This window comes from Balaenoptera ricei, chromosome 9, assembly GCF_028023285.1.
Source record: "Balaenoptera ricei isolate mBalRic1 chromosome 9, mBalRic1.hap2, whole genome shotgun sequence".
In the NCBI taxonomy this organism is placed as follows: Eukaryota; Metazoa; Chordata; class Mammalia; order Artiodactyla; family Balaenopteridae; genus Balaenoptera; species Balaenoptera ricei.
Window position 1 is genome coordinate 52,075,603 of NC_082647.1, and position 24,689 is coordinate 52,100,291.

The 24,689-nt window shown below is 43.2% G+C and overlaps 1 protein-coding gene across 6 annotated transcripts in view; it reads left to right on the top strand.

The window, feature by feature from the left end:
• GSDME (gasdermin E) overlaps positions 1-24,689 on the top strand; it is a 110,227-nt gene that overhangs the window by 59,483 nt on the left and 26,055 nt on the right. For 5 of the 6 annotated variants that reach the window (XR_009505026.1, XM_059933771.1, XM_059933774.1 and 2 more), the window contains 5 exons: positions 3,790-3,954; positions 5,934-6,061; positions 6,774-6,969; positions 18,157-18,230; positions 21,716-21,968. Coding sequence is in view for 5 of the 6 variants with exons in the window: in XM_059933771.1 (XP_059789754.1) it covers positions 3,790-3,954; positions 5,934-6,061; positions 6,774-6,969; positions 18,157-18,230; positions 21,716-21,946 (794 nt within the window). In the remaining variant the exon portion in view is untranslated. The remainder of the gene's footprint in view (positions 1-3,789; positions 3,955-5,933; positions 6,062-6,773; positions 6,970-18,156; positions 18,231-21,715; positions 21,969-24,689) is intronic. The other variant, XM_059933775.1, reaches the window with a different exon arrangement.

Sequence of the window (24,689 nt, forward strand, 5' to 3'; positions counted from 1 at the left end):
GGGGTTGGAAAGACAAAGCTTGCCTGGCGAGGCTCTCCTGTTTGCATTTCAATTTCAAGCCTTTTATCTTGGCTTGCTTCTGCTGTCTTGAAAAAATAAACTCCTCTTTGTGCTGCTGAGCAGAGGTGCCCTGGGGAGTTCTCAGGGTTGCTCTGGCTCACTTCCCACACCCTGGCCTAGGAAGCCCTCTCCTTTGCCCTCTCCTGCTGCAGCCTGCCCTGCCTGTGCAGCTTGGTGGTCAGGCCCTCGTTCGTGTGACACGCTGCCTGATTCTTAAGCCAGTTCTGCTGCTTTTTCCCATCTCTGTTTTCGGTTGCTCTTCCTGCAGAATGTTCTGATCCGGCTTCATAAACAGCCCTGCAGGGGCTGGAAGGGCCCTTAAGAGGCTGCTCGATCTCTCCTCCCACCTTCTGGGTGGGGGTACAGTTGACGAGGATCCTGTCTGTCTTCTGAAGCTTCGAGAGGAGGCCACTCCCTCCGTGTCCTTTGGGGGAGGCATCTGTGAGCCCGTCCTTGACGAGGGGTTCTCCCAGCCACGATCCCTCCCTTTGCCAACAAACCCCCCCCCCCCCCTTATGGCCAATCAGAAACATCATGTTATTGTCTTGAACTTTAGCCTTTGCTTTGTAGAATGAGGCATTTACCAGTGTCCTTTCAGCACGAACTTCTGATTGGGCACCTGTGGACGTGAACCTGTGCTTCCCACCCTCCCGGGTCTGTGCACTTCTCTGCAGGTCCAGCGGCCGACACCAGCACCCCCCCCCCCGACCTCGTTCCCATCACAGACTCTTAATTGGCTCCTCTGCTTTGAATGGTTCCCATCCTAGCAGTGTAGCTGATGTGATTATTTAACAATACACATTTGGTCACTTCACTCACCTGCTCAGACACCCTTCTGAGGCTCCCTTTGTCCCGAGATAAAGTCTGCCCTTCCAGGCACGTCGTGTCCAGCCTTGCTTCTCATCACCAGCGCCTCCCAGCGTAGTGATCCAGCCGGGGTTAACCCACCGTCTGGGAACCCTCCACTCTCGCTTATCGGGAGCTTCTGGAGTGTGCTCCCCGCCTCTTGGCCCAGCTAGTTCCTACCAGGCTTTAGGGGGTTACTTAGACGCTGCTTCGTCCAAGAATCCTTTTCTGCTGCTTTCTCCACACCTGCCACTCTGGATTCAGTGACCTGTCCACCTCTTCCACTCGTATCATACTTATTGTCAAGGCCTAGGTTGTGGTCCTTCTGAATCTCTGGCTCCTTGCAGTGCCTGATGCTGCAAAGAGTGAAGGAGTTGGCAGTGCCTTCAGGGGGGCTGTGCATCTGTGTAGAGGAAGAGTGGTGCTGGGGTCTTGGGCTCCCAAAATATGGTTGGGGGCCCCACAGGGCTCTTGGCAGGATGTGAGGCTGTGTTAATGGTCATGGTCCTTGTCCTTGGGGAGCCTTCGCTGGGGGCCAGTTCACGCTTATCCACCTCGGTGCCTGGTGCATAGGGTGGAGCGAGCCAGGGGCCTTCTGGATGACTAGGAGTGGGGGTGGGTCGTCGGGTGAGTAAATGAAAGCTTGTTTTCTTTGTCTTTAGACAGCCGTCCTGTCTTTATGGATGTCATTCGTGTCCACAGCAGGTGAAAATACGTGCTAATACCCATGCCTTTCACATGTCATGCAAGTACTAGGCTCAGCCACATTCTCATTCCATAGCCTGTACACAAATTATTAAATTGAAGCATAAAGTGAACCCTCCTTCTTTTTAAAAAATTTTTATTGAAGTATGGTTGATTTACAATGTTGTGTTAGTTTCTGGTGTACAGCAAAGTGATTCAGTTATACATATATCTACTCTTTTAGATTCTTCTCCCATACAGGTCATTACAGAGTACTGAGTAGAGTTCCCTGTGCTATATACAGTAGGTCCTTATTAGCTGTCTATTTTATATATAGTAGTGTGTATATGTCAATGCCTATCTCCCAATTTATCCCTCCCCCCTTCCCCCGTTAACCATAAGATTGTTTTCTACATCTGTAACTCTATTTCAGTTTTGTAAATAAGTTCATTTGTACCATCTTTCTAGATTCCACATATAAGCAATATCATACAATATTTGTTCTTCTCTGACTTACTTCACTCAGTATGACAATCTCTAGGTCCATCCATGTTGCTGCAAATGGTATTGTTTCATTATTTTTTATGGCTGAGTTATATTGCATTGTATATATGTACCACATCTTCTTTATCCATTCCTCTGTTGATGGGCATTTAGGTTGCTTCCACATCTTGGCTATTGTAAATAGTGCTGCAGTGAACATTGGAGTGCATGTATCCTTTTGATTTATGGTTTTCTCTGGGTGTATGCCCAGAAGTGGGATTGCTGGATCATATGGTAGTTCTATTTTTAGTTTTCTAAGGAACATCCATACTGTTCTCCATAGTGGCTGTACCAATTTACATTCCCACCAACTGTGCAAGAGGGTTCCCTTTTCTCCATACCCTCTCCAGCATTTATTGTTTGTAGATTTTTTGATGATGGCCATTCTGACCAGTGTGAGGTGATGCCTCATTGTAGTTTTGATTTGCATTTCTCTAATAATTAGCAATATTGAGCATCTTTTCATGTGTTATTTGGCCATCTGTCTGTCTTCTTTGGAGAAATGTCTATTTAATTCTTCTGCCTATTTTTTTGATCGGATTGTTTGTTTTGTTGTTGAGTTGTGTGAGCTGTTTGTGTATTTTGGAGATTAATCCCTTGTTGGTCGCTTCGTTTGCAAATATTTTCTCCCATCCTGGCGTTGTCTTTTCCTTTTGTTTATGGTTTCCTTTGCTGTGCAAAAGCTTTTGAGTTTAATTAGGTGCCATTTGTTTTTTTTTTTTTTTTTATTTTCATTACTGTAGGAGGTGGGTCAGGAGGAGAACCCTCATTCTTGAGTTCACACAGTTTTTACTTAGCAAGGACACACTGTTGCATTTTTACCTACAACTTAGTTACCTTAGTTGGGTCCTCAAATATGGAAGTATTTAAGGGGCATTTCTTTTTATAATTTTTAAAAACTTTTTATTATGGAAAATTACACACATGTTCAGAAGTACAGATAGTAATATAATGAAACCCATGTACCTACCATTCAGCTTCAATAACTAGGGCAATTCATGTTTCATCTATAACTTTCCCACCTCTCTCCACCCCTACTCAATTGTTTTGAAGCAAATTGTAGGCATTATATTATTTTGTCTATAAATATTGAAATATCTCTAAAAGATAAGGCTTTAAAAAAAAGACTAGTCTCTTCATACAGATTCATATAGAATACATTCTTTTGTGTATGGATTTTCCTCTCAACATGTTTGTAAGGTTTGTTCATATAATTGCAGAAAATAGTTTATTAATGAAGAATAACGGACTCTCCAAGAGCCATGTAACCACTTGTGCACCTAAATATATTGTCAATAATTCTGTATCAGTTCAGTCAAACCAGATTTATCAATCAAATTCCAATTTTCTCAGTTAAATATGGTGGGTTGTTTGTTGGAGTTGGTTTGTTCCAGTCAGGCTAAGGAAATACTTCTGATGTTTGAAAGGTTGCTTCCTGCCTGTTCAAAGAACCTTATGTTAAGAACAACCATTTCTCCTGTATTTGTAGGAAGTGCCTGAGTTTTGGTCAAATAGAATAATGTGTAGGAAGTGGGTGTATAAGGAAGAGGGTGGACATGTCCCCCCTGCCCTGCTTGATTTAGGTGAAGCCAGGTCTGGGATGTGCCAATAAGGCTGACCCTAACGCCCAGCTTGTCCTTTTCCCCCGCGTTACAGAATTCTGCCTTCTGCAAGGGAAGCACGGGGGCTTCGAGCAGGAGAGGAGAAGTGACTCTGCCTTGCTGGACCTCCTGCCCTTAAAAGAGTTTGCGTTCTGGGACATGCCAGATGCTGGGCAAGGGCTGCCTGCCTCGGATGGGCCACTGAGTGTTTTAAAACAAGGTATTGCCAGCAGGCTGGGGCATGGGGTGAGCTGCTGGGTAGTTGAGTGCTGTACCCCAGGAGGTGATGCGCCCTTCAGAAGCGGTGACTCCTTAGTGACTTCACGGAGAACATTTGAGAACAGACAGGACGGTGCCTGAATCAGTTCTGGTTCACTCATCAGGACTCAGCTTGGTCAGATCTTAGGGAACTTCAGGTCTTGGATGGCCTGTTTTAAGGAAGGGGTAGGAGGCTGAGGAGGGGAAGAGTTAGGGGCCTCACATTTTCTTTCATTTGAACCACAGGAGTCTTGCTGACTACCAAGAAGAGCTAGTCAGCAGCAAGGAGAGAGAACCCAAGTTTTGCATTTGTTTCATTTATTCCAGGCTTCATTGCGAAGACAGGCAACGCTTTGTTGGCGTCGCAAAATGCTCTCTTGGAGGCCCTTATCCACATGGCATGAAGCCATGTGATGCCAAGGCATCCAGCGAGGAGGAGGGGAGTACCTGTGACTTGCCTGCAGCAATTCCTTTCGCTCCCCACAGCATTTTGTGTTTTTTTAAAAAGTTTTTTGTAGGGGGTAGGGCAGGAATTAGTAGGAGTGCAGTATATAGTAGAAGAGGAGATGAAGAGGGTAGGGCAAGGAAAAAGAGAAACGAATAATTAAGAGCTTAGTAAAAAAGAGCTAGGAGCAGCTCAGAATATCTCTGGCTTGGAGAGTAAGAGGAGAGACTCATCAGTGGGGCTTCAACGAGTCCCAAACCAGAAGATAGATGCTTTTGTAGCAGAAGTATCAGTGTGGACAGAATTGGCAGTGAAGGCCCAATCTTAAGGCTTTCCCATCTAATGCAGGGCTGCAGGCCCCCCTCACGGTAATTGGGTGTGATTTCCAGCTGCCACTTAAGCGATGTCAATGTCACGGGTTAGAATCACATCAGCAGTGGTGCTACAGCCTTGAACTGCACTACAGGGAAGTGACGAGACAGGCTGAGCTTTCTTATCATTTCCTTACCCACCGGTCCACCCTGTAAGTTGGTCATTCTAGTCAGCCTGGCATGGATTGGGGAGGCTGGGTAGTTCAGGCAGGAGTAGGGTGGGCGCCCGCCTCTGTGCCCTTGGACCCTAGACCAGCCAGGACAGCCCTTCTCTCCAGGCTGGGGCTGGCGAGGAACTAATTGTGCTTATAGAGCAGTTTTTGAGTGTAACTGTTGTCTGGAATCTGACATCAGCGGAGGGTGCATTTATGTATTGGTCTGCATCCCTATATATGAAAGCTTTGGTTTATCAAATCTTGTTTTTAAATTCCCACTGGGCTTAAATTACTAGAAACTTTTGACTATCTTAAAATGAAAACGGAAGATTTTAAGGGGAGAGGCTCAAGCATCCTGAAGAGGACGTTAGTAATCCAGCTGGGATTCTAACCCATTCTCCAGGACGGGTGAAGAAGAATGGAGAAAGTGGAATATCTGTATTTGCCCAATGAAAATTGTGCCAGCCCCTTGAAAAGCATGCATTTAATATTAAAGGATACAAAATCTGTAGTGTATTAGAAAGATATGAAAAAGAATGTATTTTGGAATTTGCATGATGACTCTGAAGCTCTGTAAAAGTCCTGATGTTTAGTATTCAGCCTTGATAACTTAATCATTCTAAATGACTTTTCCAGAAAATAATTGATTAGACTTAATGTTTAGTGAGTCAGCAGGAAAATACAGTCTGAAACGAAACTCGGCTTCCCTCTTTTCTGTCTGTTTTTTTGTCTCTTTCTGTCTCCCCTCCCTCTCTTCCCTTCCCTCCTCCTTTCTTCCTTTAGTAGTTTGGTTAGTGAAAAACATGCAGGGTGGTATTTAACGCGTCCTTTATTTCTGAGTTCCAAGACTGACTGTGCAGCTGGAAGTGTTTATGAAAGAACAGAGGACAATTAGCTATAAAAAGCAAGAGTTACTGGTCTTCGTTCTGAGATAAGTCACGAGACTGGGTATGTTCTGCTGCTTTCACAGCCACTCTGTTCTTGGAGAGGAATTTCCATCCCTTTGTGGAGCTGCCAGAGCAGCAACAGAGAGCTCTGAACGACGTCCTCCAGGCGGTCCTGTTTGATGAAGAATTACTCTTGGTTCTGGAGCAAGTGGTAAGACCGGAGACATCTCAAGGTAGTGTCTCCGCATGGTTTTCTGGAGATATGGACGGGCTAGATCTCTTGGTATAAGGCTTTGAGCTGGGATAAAATGGTGTTTAAAATTTCCCCACCTCCTTTTAACCCTAAAGCTTCTTTTTTTTCTTACTCTCAGGTCCTTAGTTTTCTAACTGCAGAAAGGTAGTCGATGTGATGAATAGAAGGGTGTATTAGTTTCCTCGGGCTGCTGTAACAAATGACCACAAACTCCAATTTACTCTCTTACAATTCTGGAGGCCACAAGTCTAAAGTCAAGGTGTCATTAGGGCCATGCTTCCCCACAGGCTCTAGGAGAGAATCCTTTTTTGCCTCCTCCAGCTTCTGGTGGCTCCTGGCATTCCTTGGCTTGTGGCCACATTGCTCAAATCTCTACTCTGTCTTCACACAGCCATCTCCTTTCCTGTCTCTTAAAGGACACCCACCATTAGATTCAGGGCCCACCCCAATCTAGGATGATCTCGAGATCCCTACCTAAATTACATCTGCAAGGAAGCCAAATAAGGTCTCATTCTGAAGCTCCAGGTGGACTTATATTTGGGGGACCACTCTCCATCTCACTACAAGGGTTGTGTGTCATGGGGCAGAGGCCTGTGTTGTGCCCAGCTTGGCCTGTGGCTTCACTAGATCTGTCTCTTTTCTCTTCCCCGCCCCCCATCTCTCCCCACAGTGTGAGGACATAGTCAGCAGCCTGTCACCCTCATTGGCGGTGCTGGGGAAGCTGAAGCCTTCACAGCAGCGGGACCTCGTGGCCTTCCTGCGGCTAGTGGGATACAGTGTGCAGGGCGAGTGTCCAGGCCCGGAGGATGTGGTCCACAACCAGAAACTCCTTTCTACGGCCTACTTCTTGGTCAGTGCGCTAGCAGGTATGGAAAAAAAAAAGGGGAAGAAATGCTGTTGCCTTGAAATTACTTTGCTTACTTTGTGGACGATGTGGTACATAAGGTTCCCTCCCCTTCAAGCAGTGGAAGACTGAGGAAGCTGACAGGATTGCCGTGAAGTCACGGACTTGAGTATGAAGGAGGCCTGTCTGCTGCCAGCCTCGTCCACTCCCTTGGAGAGAGGACTTCCCTTTCCGCCCCCAGGGAGGGCTGTCTGTGGGCACACTCCCTCACCAACACAGGAAACCAGTTTCCCCAGACACAGCCAGTGATTCACACTTGCTGCCTGGCAGTGCTGAGTGGCAGTGGCTTTCATTTGGCTACTGCTCTCCCCCACAGTGTTTCGTTCCTTCTGAGCCTCTTGTTCCTCTTTGCAAACTTATGGCTCTACCCCAAGTGCAGCATTGTGGCCATTAGGGCAGGGAGGCTGCAGAGAGCATCCCAATGCACTAGGTTGCTGCGCCCAGCAGCTCCACAACTTCCACACGCATCCTGGCCATCCAATTATTATTGAGCAGTGGACCCCGCCCTGACACTTCTTTGCCAACTCCCATCCAGAACGCACCTTGCCAGAGGGTCTGTGGTACCAGAAGGTGGTCATCCTGTATGAGGAAGCTGGGCTTTCACTTCCTTCTCAGAAAGGCAAGACCTGGCAAGGCAGCCCACTCTTAGTCCCCACAACTTCCCTTCAAGGTGACGTCAGTCAGGGCGCTGAGCTCCTGATACATTCAGAGTTCCTCCCCAGCACCACATGGGAACAAAGGCCCAGGAATCTCCAGTTTTTAAATAATCAGAGCAAATGCCTCTCCCAGCTCCATATGCCAATGAATGTACGCTCTATGCCTTATTCCAAGTCATGGGTAAACATTTTGACTGGGATAGGACATAAGACAGAGCCCTGTGGAACTCCCCTGGAGACCTTTTCCCAGTGTTAATTGGTATATCAGAGAGTTTAATTACAGGCATTCTATCAGGAGCTAATCTACAGGCCAGAGTTCTCTAGCTTGCGAGAAGCCCTTTCTTCACATACCCTATTACTTATTGAAATATTTTAATATCAATAGGCTGGACCAGTGATGTCAAATATGTAACACATGGCCAACATTGTGAATGCACCACAGTCCCCTTTTTCCCGAGCCTGGACACAGCCTCAAATTCTCTGCAGCCTTGGACACAGGCAGCCGCTTGGGGTTGACACATAACATGAGACTTGCCTGCTGTGTCAGAGCTGGAAGCTCAGGGATAGTGAAATCTTTAAGTGCAGCTGAAAATATCTGCAGCCTATTTCTAAACCAACGGTGCTCTTCTGCATCTCTCTGAACTGAGATCTCATTTATGTGTCAGTCACTGTGGAGGTCGGATTGGTGTGAGCTCTTTCACTAATGCTCTTGTTTATTCTTGGCCCTTCTGAGTTGACCTTTTCCTCCTACAACAGTCTTCTCTTCTCAGAATCTGGGAAAGGTGCTAGAACAGAAAATGGCCCCTTTTTGAGGCCTGTTTCCAGCTTTCTAAATAATAACACTAGTTTTTTCTATAGCACTTACTTTTTTTAAAAAAAAATTGAGATATAATTGACATATATATATACATTATACATTAATTTCAGGTGTACAACAAAATGATTCGATATTTGTATATATGTCTCATTAACTATGTATGCATCACCATACATAGTTAAAAGTTTTCATCACAAGAAAAATAAACTTTATAAGATTTACTCTTAGCAACTCTCAAATATACAATACAGTATTATTAACTCTAGTCACCATCCTGCACACTACATACCCATGACTTACTTTATAGCTGGAAGTTTGTACTTTTTAACCGTCTTCACCCATTTTACCCACCCGTATACATTTTACACCCCCCCACACCCAAATCTGCTCTATGAGCCTTTTTTTATTAAGACTCCGCATATAAGTGAGATCATACGTTGTCTTTCTCTGTCTGACTTATCTCACTTAGCATAATGCCCTCAAGGTCCATCCATGGTGTCACAAATGGCAAGATTTCTCTTTTTACTGATTAATGATATTCCTCTGTGTGTGTACCACATCTTCTTTATCCGTTCATCCATTGGTGGACACTTAGGTTGCTTCCATATCTTAGCTTTTGTAAGTAATGCTGCAATGAACATGGGGGTGTATCTTTTCAAGTCAGTGTTTTCGTTTTCTTTGGATAAATACCTAAGAGTGGAATTGCTGGATTGTATAGTAGTAAGACTTTTAATTTTTTGAGTAGCCTTAAAAAATTCTCACCAACAGTGCACAAGGGTTCCCTTTTTTCACATCCTTGCCAACACTTGTTATTTCCTGTCTTTTTTTTTTATTTTAAATTTTATTTATTTATTTATTTATTTTTGGCTGTGTTGGGTCTTCGTTTCTGTGCGACGGCTTTCTCCAGCTGTGGCGAGCGGGGGCCACTCTTCATCGCGGTGCGCGGGCCTCTCACTGCCTCGGCCTCTCCCGTTGCGGAGCACAGGCTCCAGACGTGCAGGCTCAGTAGTTGTGGCTCACAGGCTTAGTTGCTCCGCGGCATATGGGATCTTCCCAGACCAGGGCTCGAACCCGTGTCCCCTGCATTGGCAGGCAGATTCTTAACCACTGTGCCACCAGGGAAGCCCTCCTGTCTTTTTGATAATAGCCATTCTAACAGATGTGAGGTCATACCTCAGTGTGGTTTTGATTTTAATTTCCTTGATGATGAGTGATGTTGAGTACCTTTTCATGTACCTATTGGCCATCTGTATGTCTTCTTTGGAAAATTGTCTATTCAGATGTTCTGCCCATTTTTTAAATTTTAAAAATTTATTTATTTTTGGCTGTGTTGGGTCTTCATCGCTGCGCACGGGCTTTCTCTAGCTGTGGCGAGCGGGCTTCTCATTGCAGTAGTTTTTCTTGTTGTGGAGCACAGGCTCTAGGGTGTGCGGGCTTCAGTAGTTGTGGCACACGGGCTCAGTAGTTGTGGCTCGCGGGCTCTAGAGCGCAGGCTCTGTAGTTGTGGCGCACCGGCTTAGCTGCTCCGTGGCATGTGGGATCTTCCTGGACCAGGGCTCGAACCCGTGTCCCCTGCACTGGCAGGCAGATTCTTTTAACCACTGTGCTGCCAGGGAAGCCCCTTCTGCCCATTTTTAAATTGGATTTCTTTTTGCTATTGAGTTGTTGTATGAGATTTTTATATGTTTTGGATATTAACCCCTTATCAGATATATGATTTGCAAATATTTCTTTCCCCATCAATAGGCTGCCTTTTCATTTTGTTGATGATTTCCTTTGCTGTGCAGAAGATTTTTAGTTTGATGTAGTCTCACTTGTTTATTTTTGCTTTTGTTGCCTTTGCCTTTGGTGTGAAATCCAAAAAATCATTGCCAAGGCTGATGTCAAGGAGCTTACTGCCTATGTTTTCTTCTAATTTTATGGTTTCAGATCTTATGTTTAAATCTTTGATTCATTTTGAGTTAGTTTTTCTGTATGGTGTAAGATAGTGGTCCAGTTTTCCCAGCACCATTTATCGAAGAGACTGTTCTTTCTCCATTGTATATTCTTGGCTCCTTTGTTGTAAATTAATTGACCATACATGCATGGGATTATTTCTGGGCTCTCTATTCTGTTCCACTGATCAATGTGTCTGTTTCTATGCCAATACAATACTATTTCGATTAATGTAGCTTTGTAATATAATTTGAAATCAGGGCGTGTGATATCTCCAGCTTTGTTCTTCTTTCTCAAGATTGCTTTGGCTCTTCAGCATCTTTTATAGTTTTAAACAAAGTTTATAATTGTTTGTTCTATTTCTGTGAAAAATGCCATTGGAATTCTGATAGGGGTTGCACTGAATCTGTAGCTTGGGTAGTATGAACATTGTAGCAGTATTCTCCCAATTCATGAACACGAAATATCTTTCCATTTATTTGTGTCTTCTTCAATTTCTTTCATCAGTGTCTTACAGTTTTCAGTGTACAGGTCTTTTACCTCCATGGTTAAATTTCTTCCAAGGTATTTTATTCTTTTTGATGCAGTTGTAAATGGGATTGTTTTCTTAATTTCCTTTTCTGATAGTTTGTTATTAGTGTATAGAAATGCAACAGATTTTTGTATATTGATTTTGATACTGCAACTTTACTGACTTTATTCGTGCTAACAGTTTTTTGTTTAGGGTTTTTTCTATATATAATATCATGTCATGTGCAAACAGGGACAGCTTTATGTCTTCCTCTCCGATTTGGATGCCTTTTGTTTCCTCTTCTTGCTTAACTGCTCTGGCCAGGGCTTCCAATACTATGTTGAATAAAAGTGGTGAGTGGGCTTCCTTGTCTTGTTTCTGACCTTAGAGGAAAAGCTTTCAATTTTTCACCACTGAGTATGATGTTAGCTGTGGACTTGTCATATCTGACCTTTATTATGTTGAGATATGTTCCCTCTTTACCCACTTTGTTGAGAGTTTTTATCATAAATGGATGATGAGTTTTGTCAAGTGCTTTTTCTGTGTCTATTGAGATGATCATATGATTTTTTTAAAAAAAATTTTATTTATTTATTTATTTATGGCTGTGTTGGGTCTTCGTTTCTGTGCGAGGGCTTTCTCTAGTTGCGGCAAGTGGGGGCCACTCTTCATCGCGGTGCACGGGCCTCTCACTGTCGCGGCCTCTCTTGTTGTGGAGCACAGGCTCCAGACGTGCAGGCTCAGCAATTGTGGCTCACGGGCCTAGTCGCTCCGTGGCATGTGGGATCTTCCCAGACCAGGGCTCGAACCCGTGTCCCCTGCATTGGCAGGCAGATTCTCAACCACTGTGCCACCAGGGAAGCCCAATCATATGATTTTTATCCTTCCTTTTGTTAATATGGTGTATCACATTGATTTGCAGATGTTGAACTGTCCTTGCATCTCTGGACTAAAATCCCATTTGATCATGATGTATGATCATTTTAATGTATCGTTGAATTTGGTTTGCTAATATTTTGTTGAGGATTTTTGCATCTACGTTCATCAGGGATGTTGGTCTGTAATTTTCTTTTCTTGTGGTGTCCTTGTCTGATTTTGGTATCAGGGTAATGCTGGCCTCATAAAATAAGTTTGGAAGTGTTCCTTCCTCTTATTTTTTGGAAGAATTTGAGAAGGATTGGTTTCAGTTCTTTAAATGTATGCAGAATTCACCAGTGAAGCCATCCTGGTCCTTGACTTGACTTTTGTTTGTTGGGAGATTTTTGATTACTGATTCAATCTACTTAGAAAATCCGAAAAGACTGATTACTACTATTTCTTCCTGATTCAGTCCTGGTGGATTGTATGCTTCTAGGAATTTATTAATTTCTTCTAGGTTGTCCAATGTTTTGGTATATAATTATTCATAGTACCCTCTTACAGTCTCTTGTATTTCTGGGGTATCAGTTGTAACATCTCCACTTTCATTTCTGATTAAAAAAAAATTTTTTTTTAACATCTTTATTGGAGTATAATTGCTTTACAATGTTGTGTTAGTTTCTGCTGTATAACAAAGTGAATCAGCTATACGTACACATATATCCCCATATCCCCTCCCTCTTGCATCTCCCTCCCACCCCCCCATCCCACCCCTCTAGGTGGTCACAAAGCACTGAGCTGATCTTCCCATGTGATGCAGCTGCTTCCCACTAGCTGTCTATTTTACATTCTTTTTTTTCTTGGCAAGTCTAGCTAAAGGTCTGTTAGTTTTCTTTATCTTTTCAAAGAACCAGCTATTAGTTTCATTGATTTTTTTCTTTTATCAGTCTGCATTTCATTTAATTTCCACTCTGATCTTTATGATTTCCTTCCTTCTACTAACTCTGGGTTTCATTTGTTCTGTTTTTTTGAGGTATAAATTTAGGTTGTTTGAGATTTTTCTTGTTTCCTGAGGTAGCCATTTATTGCTGTGAGCTTTCCTCTTAGAACTGGCTTTGCTACATCCCATACATCTTGATATGTTGCATTTCCATTTTCATTTGTCTAAAGGTATTTTTGATTTTTCTATTGATTTCTTCTTTGACATATTGTTCAGTAGCACATTGTTTAATCTCCACATATTTTGACTTTTCCAGTTTTCTCCTTGTAATTGATTTCTAGTTTTATACCATTGTGGTTGGGAAAAATGCTTGATATGATTTCAGTCTTCTTAAATTTATTAAGACTTGTTTTGTGGCCTATAAAATATGACCTATCCTGGAGAATGTTCCATGTGTGCTTGAGAAGAATGTATACTCTTTTCCTTTTGGATGGAATGTGCTCCATATATCTGTTAAACCCATCTGATCTAATGTGTCATTTAAGGCCCCTATTTCTTATTGGTTTTCTCTCTGGATGATCTATCCATTGATGAAAGTGGAGTATTAAAGTCCCCTACTGTTATTGTATTGCTGTCTATTTCTCTTTTTAGGTCTGTTATATTTTCTTTATATATTTAGGTGCTCCTATGTTGGGTGCATAAATATTTAAAAGTGTTATATCCTCTTGTTGGATTGACCCCTTTATCATTATGTAATGCCCTTCTTTGTCTCTTATTACAGTCTTAATTTTAAGTCTATTTACTGCTGATATAAAGAGAGCCTGTATAACCCCAGCTTTCTTTTGGTTTCTATTTGCATGGAATATGTTTCCATCCCTTCATTTTCAGTCTGTGTATGTTCTTACATCTGAAATGAGTCTCCTGTAGGCAGCATAATGGTCTTTTTTAAAAAAAAATTTATCCATTCAGCCACTCTATCTTCTGACTGGAGAACTTAGTCCAATTACATTTAAAGTTATTATTGATAGATATGTACTTATTGCCATTTTATTAATTACTTTGTGGCTCTTTGGTAGTTCTTTGTTCCTTTCTTCTCTTGCTCTCCTCCTTTGTGATTTGATGATTTTCTGTAGTGGAATGCTTAGATTGCTTTCTCTTTACTCTTTTGTGTATCTGCTAATAGGGTTTTAATTTGTGGTTACCATGAGGATTACATACCAACTTAAAATAGACGGTTATAAATACCTGTTGGTAACAACTTAAGTTTGAACGCATTCTAAGGCTCTACTTTTTTACTCTCCCCCTCCTGCCATTTTATGGTTTTGATGTCACAAATTATATCTTTTTATCTTGCATATCCCTTAACAAATTATTGTAGTTATAGTTATTTTTTTTACTACTTTTGTCTTTTAATCTCGTACTAGTTTTGTAAGTGATTAATCTACCCTTACAATATTATTCTGAATTTTACTATATATTTACCTTTACCAGTGAGATTTATATTTTCATATGTTTTCCTGTTACTAATTAGTACTCTTTCATTTCAGCTTAAACAAGTTCCTTTTACATGTCTTGTAAGGCTCGTCTAGTGGTGATGAATTCCTTCAGCTTTTGCTTGTCTGGAAAATTCTCTCCCCTTCAATTCTGAATGACAACTTTGTCAGGTAGTCTTGGTTGCAAGTTTTTTTCGTTTGGTACTTTCACTATATTATACCACTCCCTTCTAGGCTGCAAAGTTTCTGCTGAAAAATCTAATCTGCTGATAGCCGTGTGGGGGGTGGGGTTGTTCCCCTGTGTGTAACAAGTTGTTTTTCTCTTGCTGCTTTTAAGATTCTCTTCCTGTCTTTAACTTTTGACATTTTAATGTGTTGTGGTGTGGGTCTCTTTGGGTTCCTCTTATTTGGAACTCCAGTCTGGGTTTCCTGGGTCTGAGTGTCTGTTTCCTTCCCCAGGTTAGGGAAGTTTTCAGCCCCTTTCTCTCTTCTTCTTCTGGGATCCCTATAGTGCAAACGTTGGTCTGCTTGATGTTGTAGCATAGTTTCTTAAGCTGTGTTCACTTTTTTTTCACCTTTTTTTTTCCTTTTTGCTGCTCTGATTGGGTGAGTTCCATTGCCTTGTCTTTGAGTTCAATGGTCGTTTCTTCTGCTTCATCTAGCCTGTGGTTGAACCCCTCTAGTGTCTGTTTTGGTTCATTTGTTGTATTCTTCACCTCTCTGACTTCTATTTGGTACTTTCCTATATTTTCTCTTTCTTTGTTGAAGTTCTCACTGTGTTCATCCATTCTTCTACCAAGCTTATTAATAAGCATTTTTATGATCATATTTTGAACTCTTTAGCAGGCACATAAGTCACTTATATGCTTTTCATTCAGGAAATTTTCTGAGCTTTTATCTTGTTCCTCTGTTTGGAACACATTTCTCTGTTTCTTCATTTTCCTTGACACTGTGTGTTTGTTTCCATGCAGAAGGTAAAATAGTCTCCTCTCACGTGAGGGAGTGGTCTCATGTAAGAGAGGACCTTATTCAACCTCACCCTAGCTCTTTGTTGTCTCTCAAACCTTTGTGATTGTCCAAGCAGCCTATTTTTAGTGGCTCCCAATAGTTGAGGGTTTGTCGACACCTGTCAGTGCCCCAAAGAGGATCTCAGTCGGCATCTAGATTTAGGCTGATTAGGAGCCAGACCTTCAGGCAGCAGCTTTTAAAGTATACAAGTATATACAGACCACAAGTGTAAATCCTGCTAGCCGGTAGAGCCAGGTGACCTAGAAGTGTCACCTGGGTGGCAGTCACAGAAATCACAAGCCAGACGATTGTATAAGCTCCTTTCCAGGAGATAGCAGCAACCTGGAATGAGGCAGATGGAGAGCACAAAGGTAGCATCCATTGGCCTCTGTTCTGAGAGCAGACCCCTAGATGTATGGCAAACCCGAAACTTGCCCCTCAGGCCAAGCAAGTGGGCCTCTTTCACAGAAGGACTAGGGGTGTGTTTCAGTTTGCTGTCTGACAGTGCCCTGGGGGTGGTAGCTGGCCAAGAACTGTGTCATTGTTACAGTCCCGAGGGACCCAGGAATGCAAGCCCTGCTGGCCACGAGAGCCAGACGATCAAGGGGTGTTTCCTGGGTGGCAGCCACAAAAACAAGGGCACCAGAGGTGTGTCATAGCTCTCCTCTGGGAAATATTGGTGCTTTGAAGTGTGGCAGAGGGAGGGTGCAAAGATGGTGTCTGATGGCCTCGGTCCCCAGAGTACACCAGCAGGTCCCTAGGTGTGTGTTAAATTAGATGCCTACCCCCAGGCCGATGCTTTATGATAACAAATAAGCCTCTTTCATAGATAGTATGGGGGCTTTTCAAACAGCTGCTTCTGTGCTGGGTCCTGGGGGTGGGTAAGTCCACGTACAAGCCCTTTAAGAATGATTTCTCAGTTCACTATAGGCTCGTGGGTCTTGTGGATGTGAGCCCCACTGGTTTTCAAAGCCAGATTTTGGGGGGCTCGTCTGTCTGGGTGGTCTTAGAAGTCAGGGTGGGGTTCAAATCCTTCACCACAGGGAGAAGCTCGGGTTTTGAGTTCCCTCCTGATTGTGGGTCACTGCACCAGGGGTGTGGGGTTTACAGGGAGACTGTGGCTCAGCCTCTCCTACCTGCTGCCATGGGGTTTTTTTCCTTGTTCACCTGATGTATGGGAGTCGCTCAGGTAGTTTGGGGTTTCTTCAGAGGAAACTGTTCCATATGTCGCTGTAGATTGAGTTTGTCCGTGGAAGGAGGTGAGTTCCGGATCTTCCTACGGTGCCATCTTGAACCTCCCTCCTCCTGTTTGTTTAAAGCACTTCAGTCTCAGCATCTAGCCTATCTCCTGGAACACTTCCCCTACCATTTTGTGACCTTAAGCATGAACTTCCCAGGTTTCATTTGTAAAATAGTTAGAATATGAGAGATCAAAAGAAATCATTTCAATTCCAGAAACGCTGAAGAAGCCTCTACTGTGTTTTAGGCACTGCTAGATGCTGAGGTAGGAGAAAATCATCATCCCCACCCTCCAGGGAACTAGAGTCAAGCAGTGAAATTAGGTGGTAAGTGCTGTAAAGTAGAGCTGTGTCCCTAGCACCATGCTCAAGGTAGTGAATGACCATTGAGTAACATGGAAGTAAAGTATTTCCAAGAATAAGGGATGATGATGATGATTACGTGGGACTCGGGAGTCCCCTTAGAAGTGAGGAATGGAAACATGAACAGGTGAGATGACTTGTGACGGTAGCTCAGCCAGGACATCATGTCCCAGGGGACTTTGTCCCTGCCCTTCACAGCCCTGTGGATCTTTCCACAAGGCCCCATATATTTACCATCTTCATCTTCCTGATTTGGGAGCAGGGCCTCCTTGAGGGTCTGTTGAAAACTGTGGGGACTCTCTGGAGACAAAAGCACATTTAAATGCAATTTAGCGGGTTCTCTGGCAGGCTCAGGCCTCGGGGCTGCCCCATCCCCCTCGCGGCCTTGTACTCTTGGGAGAAGGCCGTGTTTCATTGTGCTCTGTTGGGCCACAGCCTCAGCAACACACTGCCATTTATAAATAAGGCTGCTAGTTAATGCAGGAGATGGAGGGGTTCATGAGTGTTCCCTGTGCCAGATGATGGAGCAGACGATTCTTTTCTCTTTTGCCTTTTCAGTGCAAAGGTTGTATCCCAAGGGATTGGGTCCTTCTAGCAACTGCATCTGTTCTACCTTGGGAGGTATTTAAAACTGGTTTTGACTAACACTGATCTGGATTTCCTTTTCCTGGGGCTTGGCAGGACCCTTCTGGGACAGCCCCCAGCCTTATACAGCTCTGTGCCAATGCTCTCTGCCACTGGTACCCTTGTGTTGAGCTAGCCGTGGGCCAGGGGGCCCTGCACAGTCCTGGGCTCAGCAGGTCTGCTGTGCCACCCCTTGACTAGACCACATTACATCTTTCTCCCCCAAATGATTAGTGACCTAGGTATAACCCTTTATAGTTTACATAGTTCTCTGACATAGGCAGAAAAAAAGAAAATCTATAGTACCCACATGAGGAAACGTGCTGTGAGAGGTATACCCAAGGTCGCTCCCAAATATTTAGTGGCGCTCAAACATAGCTCTTCTGTCACCAAACCCCAGGTTCTTTCTGCTTTTCCATGCTGATTCACTTTTCCCTGAGTCTGTACCGTTCTTTCTGATTGGCAAATTGCATGTAAGAAATATCCTCTGGTGAACACAGAGCTGGTTACCTGGTCCCTACATCTATTTTCTGAAAGGCCGTTGCTGCCGGTTTAGCCCCATTCATTCATTTATTCTACAATTACTGAGCTTATCCTCTGCCCGACTGGTAGAGGATATATAAATTAGGTACAGCTCAGGGGCTGGCTCTGTTTCCATGGGTGCTTTTTGACGGTGACTGATTTTTTTTTTTTTTTTCTCCTGCAGAAATGCCAGATAATGCAGCAGTTCTGCTGGGCACTTGTTGTAAGCTCCAGATTATTCCTACACTGTGCCACCTGGTAAGAACCTCCCAGAGAGGACCTGGGGATGGGCAGGAACAGGGAAATGATGAGGAGATGGACACCTAACAGCTGATAAAACTCGCTAGGCTTTCTCATCCACAACAGCCCTTCAAAATAGGTTAAAACAGGTATTATTAATCTCTCTCTTTTTTACACCCTGCCCCCATCACACACCCCATAGGAAGACTAAGGCTCAGAGGGAAAGGAGTTATTTGAAGAACTTGCTAGCAGGGCTAGGACTCAAACCTTATATTTCTACTCCAAATCTCATGATCTTTGCATTTTTTGGAGAGAATTTTGGCCAAGGCTTGGTGCAGTGTTGCAGGGAAGGGGCCTGACACCACATTATTTGCAATGGTAGTTCTGTGGCTGGACCAGTTTGATTCAGCTCTGCATCAAATTCAACAGGGAGGTATTCAAGAGGACTGCTTTGTCTCAGGAAGACATTTCATTTTCTCCTAGGAATATCATTAGCTTCATGCCCTCAGGAAATGCCATGGCAAGAGCAAGAGTTAGGTAATGATGAGCTTAGCCCTGAAAGTCAAGGTTAAGCTTTTCCTTTTTAAATTACAAATTGGGTCATCAATAGAAGGAACCATCAATAGGCTGGGGCAGCTCCTCAGTTGTAGCTTCTGCAGGTGTTGCTCAGCCTAGGGCAGACAAGCAGAGGATACCCGGCTAGGTTATCTTGAGGCCTGGTTACTAAGGGCTGAGGCCAGCACGCTATGTAGACCCAAAGGACCGAAGCTCAGAGCTCTGCTCCCAGATCTGGGAAGCAGGTATCGGGGTAGACTGCCTAGATAGGACCCTGCAGTTTGTTATGCATCTACTCTGGGAACTTTGAGCACTGTGGTTAGTGCCTTTGTTACTTCTTGGTGTAGCAAAGACATTTACATGGGACTCGGGAGTCACCTGAGAAGTGAGGAATGGAAACATGAACGGGTGAGGTGACGGTAGCTCAGCCAGGACATCGTGTCCCAGGGGACTTTGTCCCTGCCCTTCACAGCCCTGTGGATCTTTCCACAAGGCCCCAAATATTTACTATCTTCATCTTCCTGATTTGGGAGCAGGGCCAGAGACGGCAGAGGGCTTCATTCCAGAGACTGCAGTAAGGCTTCATTCCAAGGGGCAGTTTAGATGTCATTCACAACCGAAAGCAGATTCTACCTGTGCAGAGGAATGCTGTGTTCTTGTACTTTGACCACAAAAACTGAACTACTTGAAAATGAGCCAGCATGCCACGGTGGTGCGGCCAGCTGAGGGTAAAGGCTGATGGCGCAGTTTGGTTATGGAAACAATACGTATCATTATCTAATTGTCTGCAACGACAGTAACTCTGCTTTCTAGCTTAGCTCCCTTTTGCAGCAACTAAGTATTTAGCATTTCCCAAGTCAGCCCTCACCATGTATTTACAAAGTCATCAACTGCATTCAGGAAGTATATAAAAAAAAGAAAATACTGCCGAGACTGCATTAGCTAACTAACTAACTCCCTCTCCCAACCAGCTCACACTTAGTTGTCATCTTCCCTGCAGGTCTGCTCTAGGATTTGATCTTTGGGTTGCTTCCAAGTTCTGCTCTGTTGGTGTTCTGGGAGTAGCCATTAGGACGCACTTGGAGTCCCAGCACAGCTGGTATTCTACCTTGGTGCAAAACTACCCACCCATAGAGTCATCTGTTTGCCTTTGTGGGCTGCTCAACATAAAGAAGTAATGTTTCTTTATGTGAAGACAACTCAGGAAGGTCTTTAATCTCGCCTAGAGCTCATAACAACGTTTGTTAGGACCGCAAGGCTCCTGCTTCCTGAAGGAATTTGGGTATCTTATGTTTCCTATAGGTATTTATTTAGAGCAGGGTACAAAAGTCTCCTTGCATGCCTGTCTTGTCTTGTCTGGTGGCCAGAGTAACTTTGAGAGGCTTGCTGAAGGGCTTTTGAAAGAATAGCGTCAGATACACTAACAAACACATTTGCAAACTGGTGAAAGAGCTGGTAAGAAAGTGAGTTAGAATCATCTGGAGGGAATGTTAATTTCACACCCCACCCTCTTTGGGTGACTGTAATCTCTCTTATACCAAGAAGTGCCTCTGGGCACTTGGGGTTGGCAGATGTTCAGAGAAGAAGGCAGGATGTTGCTGGGTGCTTCTCCACCAGACCCAGGACACAGCCCTCTGTGCTGCACCAGTGGAGCTCATTCTTAAATCACCGGATGTGGTGCTCATGCTTAAAGAAGCAGGCCAGATCCACTCCCTAAAGCATCATCTACAGTTTACAGTCTAGGCCACGTGGTAACGGGAAACCTGTGGTTACACTGTGTGAGTTGCATTGGGTGAATCTACAAGGTGTAGACGTGTAAGGCTGATTTTGATAACAGACACACAAGTTCCTTTATATGCAAATGAGTGCTGCCCTTCAGCCCCTGGGGCAAGTTGCTTATTACTTTTAGTAAGAAAGATTATCAGTGCTCAGAACATGTTTGGAATTCTTTTGGATTCCCTTCAGATTCAGTTAAAATTCATGCATACCTTATAAGGCTTCATTTTTTATTTTAAATTTTATGCTCTACATTATTAATCTGATCTGGTTCTGAGTGCCTGTTTAAAATTCCAATCTACTGGCAAATTTGTAATTACTAAAGATTAAAAACAACTGTGTCAGAGGCACTGCTCAAGACCCTAAAAGCAAAGTTTCACATGTTCTGAGCAGTTGCAATTAGAGCAGTGTTTGATGTGACCTCTCTGAAGAACTAACGTTCAACTGAGGGTCAGTGTTCTAGGCAGGGTATAAGGTAAGCATGGCGGACCAGGTCCCTGCTCTCCTGGGCAGCTTAGGTTTTAATAAACAGAGTAAACAGGGAATGTCAGGAAGATAATTTCAGAAACAGCAAGCATATGAAGACAAATAATGTAATAGTGGCTGGGATAAGGGGGTAGCGAGTGGCTCGATGGAGAGAGGATTAGGAAAGGCCCTTCTGATGTGGCATTTCAACCAACAGCTCAGAGATGAGAAGGAAAGTTCTGTGGGGAGCTCTGGAGGAAGGATGTCGCAGGTGGAAGGAAGAGCAAGGGCAGAGGTTCTTAAGGCAAGAAGCATCACTAAGTAAACCATGGTACCTACCTTTGAGGAGTTCATGCAAACATGTAAGACATTCTAATAGGTGAATTAAAATAAAAAAACCAAACCTTACATACTGTGTGTATAAGAAAGTTATATTCTGACCTTTCTAATCTACTGGAGTTAGTGGATCCAGTAGAAGATAGAGTTCAGAGAGTAGGGATTTGGTCAGAGGACTCCAGGGGAAGTGGAGGTCCTGGCCTGGGCCAAATATATCGTGTTACAGCTTAAGGGTTTTCCCTGCTCTATTTGGGGAATGTAAACAACTTAATTTTCCCCCCATAATTAGCTAGACGTGCTAACATTATTATCCAATGATGTGGATTTCCTATAACCTTTTTTGGTGGATTTGTTTACATGTGTCATTTCAGCTCCATGCTCTGTCTGATGATGGTGTGTCTGATCTTGAAGACCCAGTCTTGGCTCCACTGAAAGATACAGAAAGGTTTGGGATCGTGCAGCGTCTGTTTGCCTCAGCTGACATTAACCTGGAGAGACTGCAACCTTCCGTGAAAGCTGCCACCCGGAAGGACCCTAACGTTTTCCCACTGGTTCTTTATATAAGCCTGAATGGACTCTGTGCTTTGGGCAGAGCACAGTAACAGTGTCCTATGTGGATTACAGGTACACCTTGTTTTATTGCACTTTGTAGATAGTGCACTTTCTTTTTTTTTTTTTTTTTGGACAAATTGAAGGTCTGTGACAACCCTGAGTCGAGCAAGTCTATCGGTGCCATTTTTCCAACAGCATTTGCTCACTGTGTCTCTGTGTCACATTTTGGTAATTCTCCCAGTATTTCAGACTTTTTCATTATTATTATATTTGTCATGGTGATCTGTGATCTTTGATGATACTACTGCAAAAAGATTACAACTCGGCTCAGATGATGGTTAGCATTTTTTAGCAATAAAGTATTTTTAAATTAAGGTATATACATTGTTTAGACATAATGCTATTGTACACGTAATAGACTATAAGATAGTATAAACATAAGTTTTATATGCACTGGAAAACCAACAAATTTGTGTGACTCGCTTTATTGCAGTGGTCTGCAACCAAGTCCACAGTATCTCTGAGGTCTGCCTGTACGTGTTGTTATCAGCCAAGCCTGGGTATTTTTCAGCATCATTAAGATACTGCCTTTGGGGCTTAGATCACCACGTTAAAGGTTGATCTAGGAGATGAATTTATTGAACAGTTTAATAAGTGGTGACTTTTTGCATATGAATCGCCTCAAATTTAGCCACCAGGTACTCTGTGTACAGTGTGTTTTTCACAGGAGGGCCTCTGGTGCTGGTAACCCGGTGTCCGAGTCAGACCCCAGCACATAAAGAGCTGGAGGAGGGTTGAGAATTGTAAGTCAGAGTACATTCAGACCTTTTCTCTGCAGAAAAATGGGTCCATCTAGTTCCCACTTCCTGTTAAACAAAAATAGATGAGGCTGATGCTTTGATCCAAAAATTTGTGAATGCTGTGGGGAGGAATTTCTCTTCATAGAAGGCTCCATTTTGAATGTGCTGTATGCTATGCATTGATTGATTGATTGAAAAATGAACTGTAAATGCCACTAGAGTACAGAGGTTATTGTTTAGCAGAAGACTCAGCAGGACACTGTTCCTTAGGGTCAAGCTCTATCCATTTTGACTTTGCCGTGCTTTGATGAATGTACTGATCCTATGTCTAGAGCAATGTGTGGATTTCCCATGCATTCTGGCTGTTTAATTTGTAAAATACTACATTTGTATCAAAGGAAACTTTGAATTGTGTGTATTTTTCTTCTTCTTCTTTATTCTGCTTTCATACCCTTCTATTAATAGCCAGGACTGTCTCTTGAGTGCTCCCGATGCCATTGCTAATACCCACTGGGGCTCTGAAGCCACTTCTGCTTTCCCTTAGCAAGAAGTTGCTGAGACCTACTGCTAGAATGTCTGTCTTACTTTAGGAGCAGGAGGGCAAGCAGTTGTTAGTTGTTAGAGAGAAACATGCTGTGTGTGTTACTCACTCAGTACCTGTTTTTTTACCTCAGCATCACCTACTTATTCCCTTTCTGCACTTGAGATTTTAATGAATGCTTAATAAGGAAGAAATGAAGAAAATAACCCTTTCATGACCTCTATTAAAATGAGACAAAATTATGCAAATACTTATGATTGATATATAAGAAAAAAAGGACACAGAGTGGTGGCAACAACATAGAAAATAAGCACCTTATTCACAAATTGGAAAGGAACATGCAAAAGTCAAGATAGTTGTGTTAAGATGGTGGTACTATACATGCCTCTTGTCTGGTTTTCTGAAATGAAGTAAGTGTAAAGAACATACTACAGACAGAATGTGTGATATGAATCTACTTGTGTGAAAAACAGATATACATGTATCACAATGCATGGGAACCCTCATTTAAGAGTTCACTAGAAACAGGAAAGGATTTAGAGGTTGGGGCAAGAGGCACTGGGGGTAGTGGTTCACCCTTCTATTCCTGTTAGAATTTTGTATGTCTTAAAAATAACAACAACAGAAAACCCAAAACATCAAAAACTAAAGATAGGCTTAAGACAGAAAGAAAAGATGCCATCATCCAAGCAAGTGCTGGAAGTTTGGGTTACATCAAACAGCAACTAAGGCAATCTGTCTGTTTCCACAACTGTCCTAAGACTGGCCAGTTATCCTGCTGGACTGTGTTTTAGACATTAGCTACTGAAAAAGATATAGCCAGAAGCAGCCGCATGGCACAGGGAGATCAGCTCAGTGCTTTGTGTCCACCTAGAGAGGTGGGATAGGGAGGGTAGGCGGGAGACGCAAGAGGGAGGGGATATGGGGATATATGTATACGTATAGCTGATTCACTTTGTTATAAAGCAGAAACTAACACAACATTGTAAAGCAATTAATTATACTCCAATAAAGATGTTTAAAAAAAAAAAAGATATAGCCTTATGCTGCTACAGCAGACCCCCATTGGGATCTGGTGGGTGAGGTAGTAAGTAGTGCTGGACTCCAGTGAGGGTGAGATTGGGCCTTCAAAAGGTTCTTCTAACTAACTAGTTTCCTCATCATTAAATATTATTAATTTTAAATGTATGTTTATTTACTGCTTGAGATCCAGAACCATACTTCTTTTAATAATTAGATTTGGAAACAAGTTCTAGTATCCCAGAATACACAGAAAACAGTAAATACAGTAGTATTTCCTAGAACAGAACAACCACCTTAACTCTGATATTTCCACAACCACTTCTGTCTCATAAACGGATACAGGAAGAAATGCTGACATGATTGATTAGCTGGTGTGGTGTGGCCCGATAATGGCCCCTAAAATGTGTTCATGACCTAATAAATCCCTAG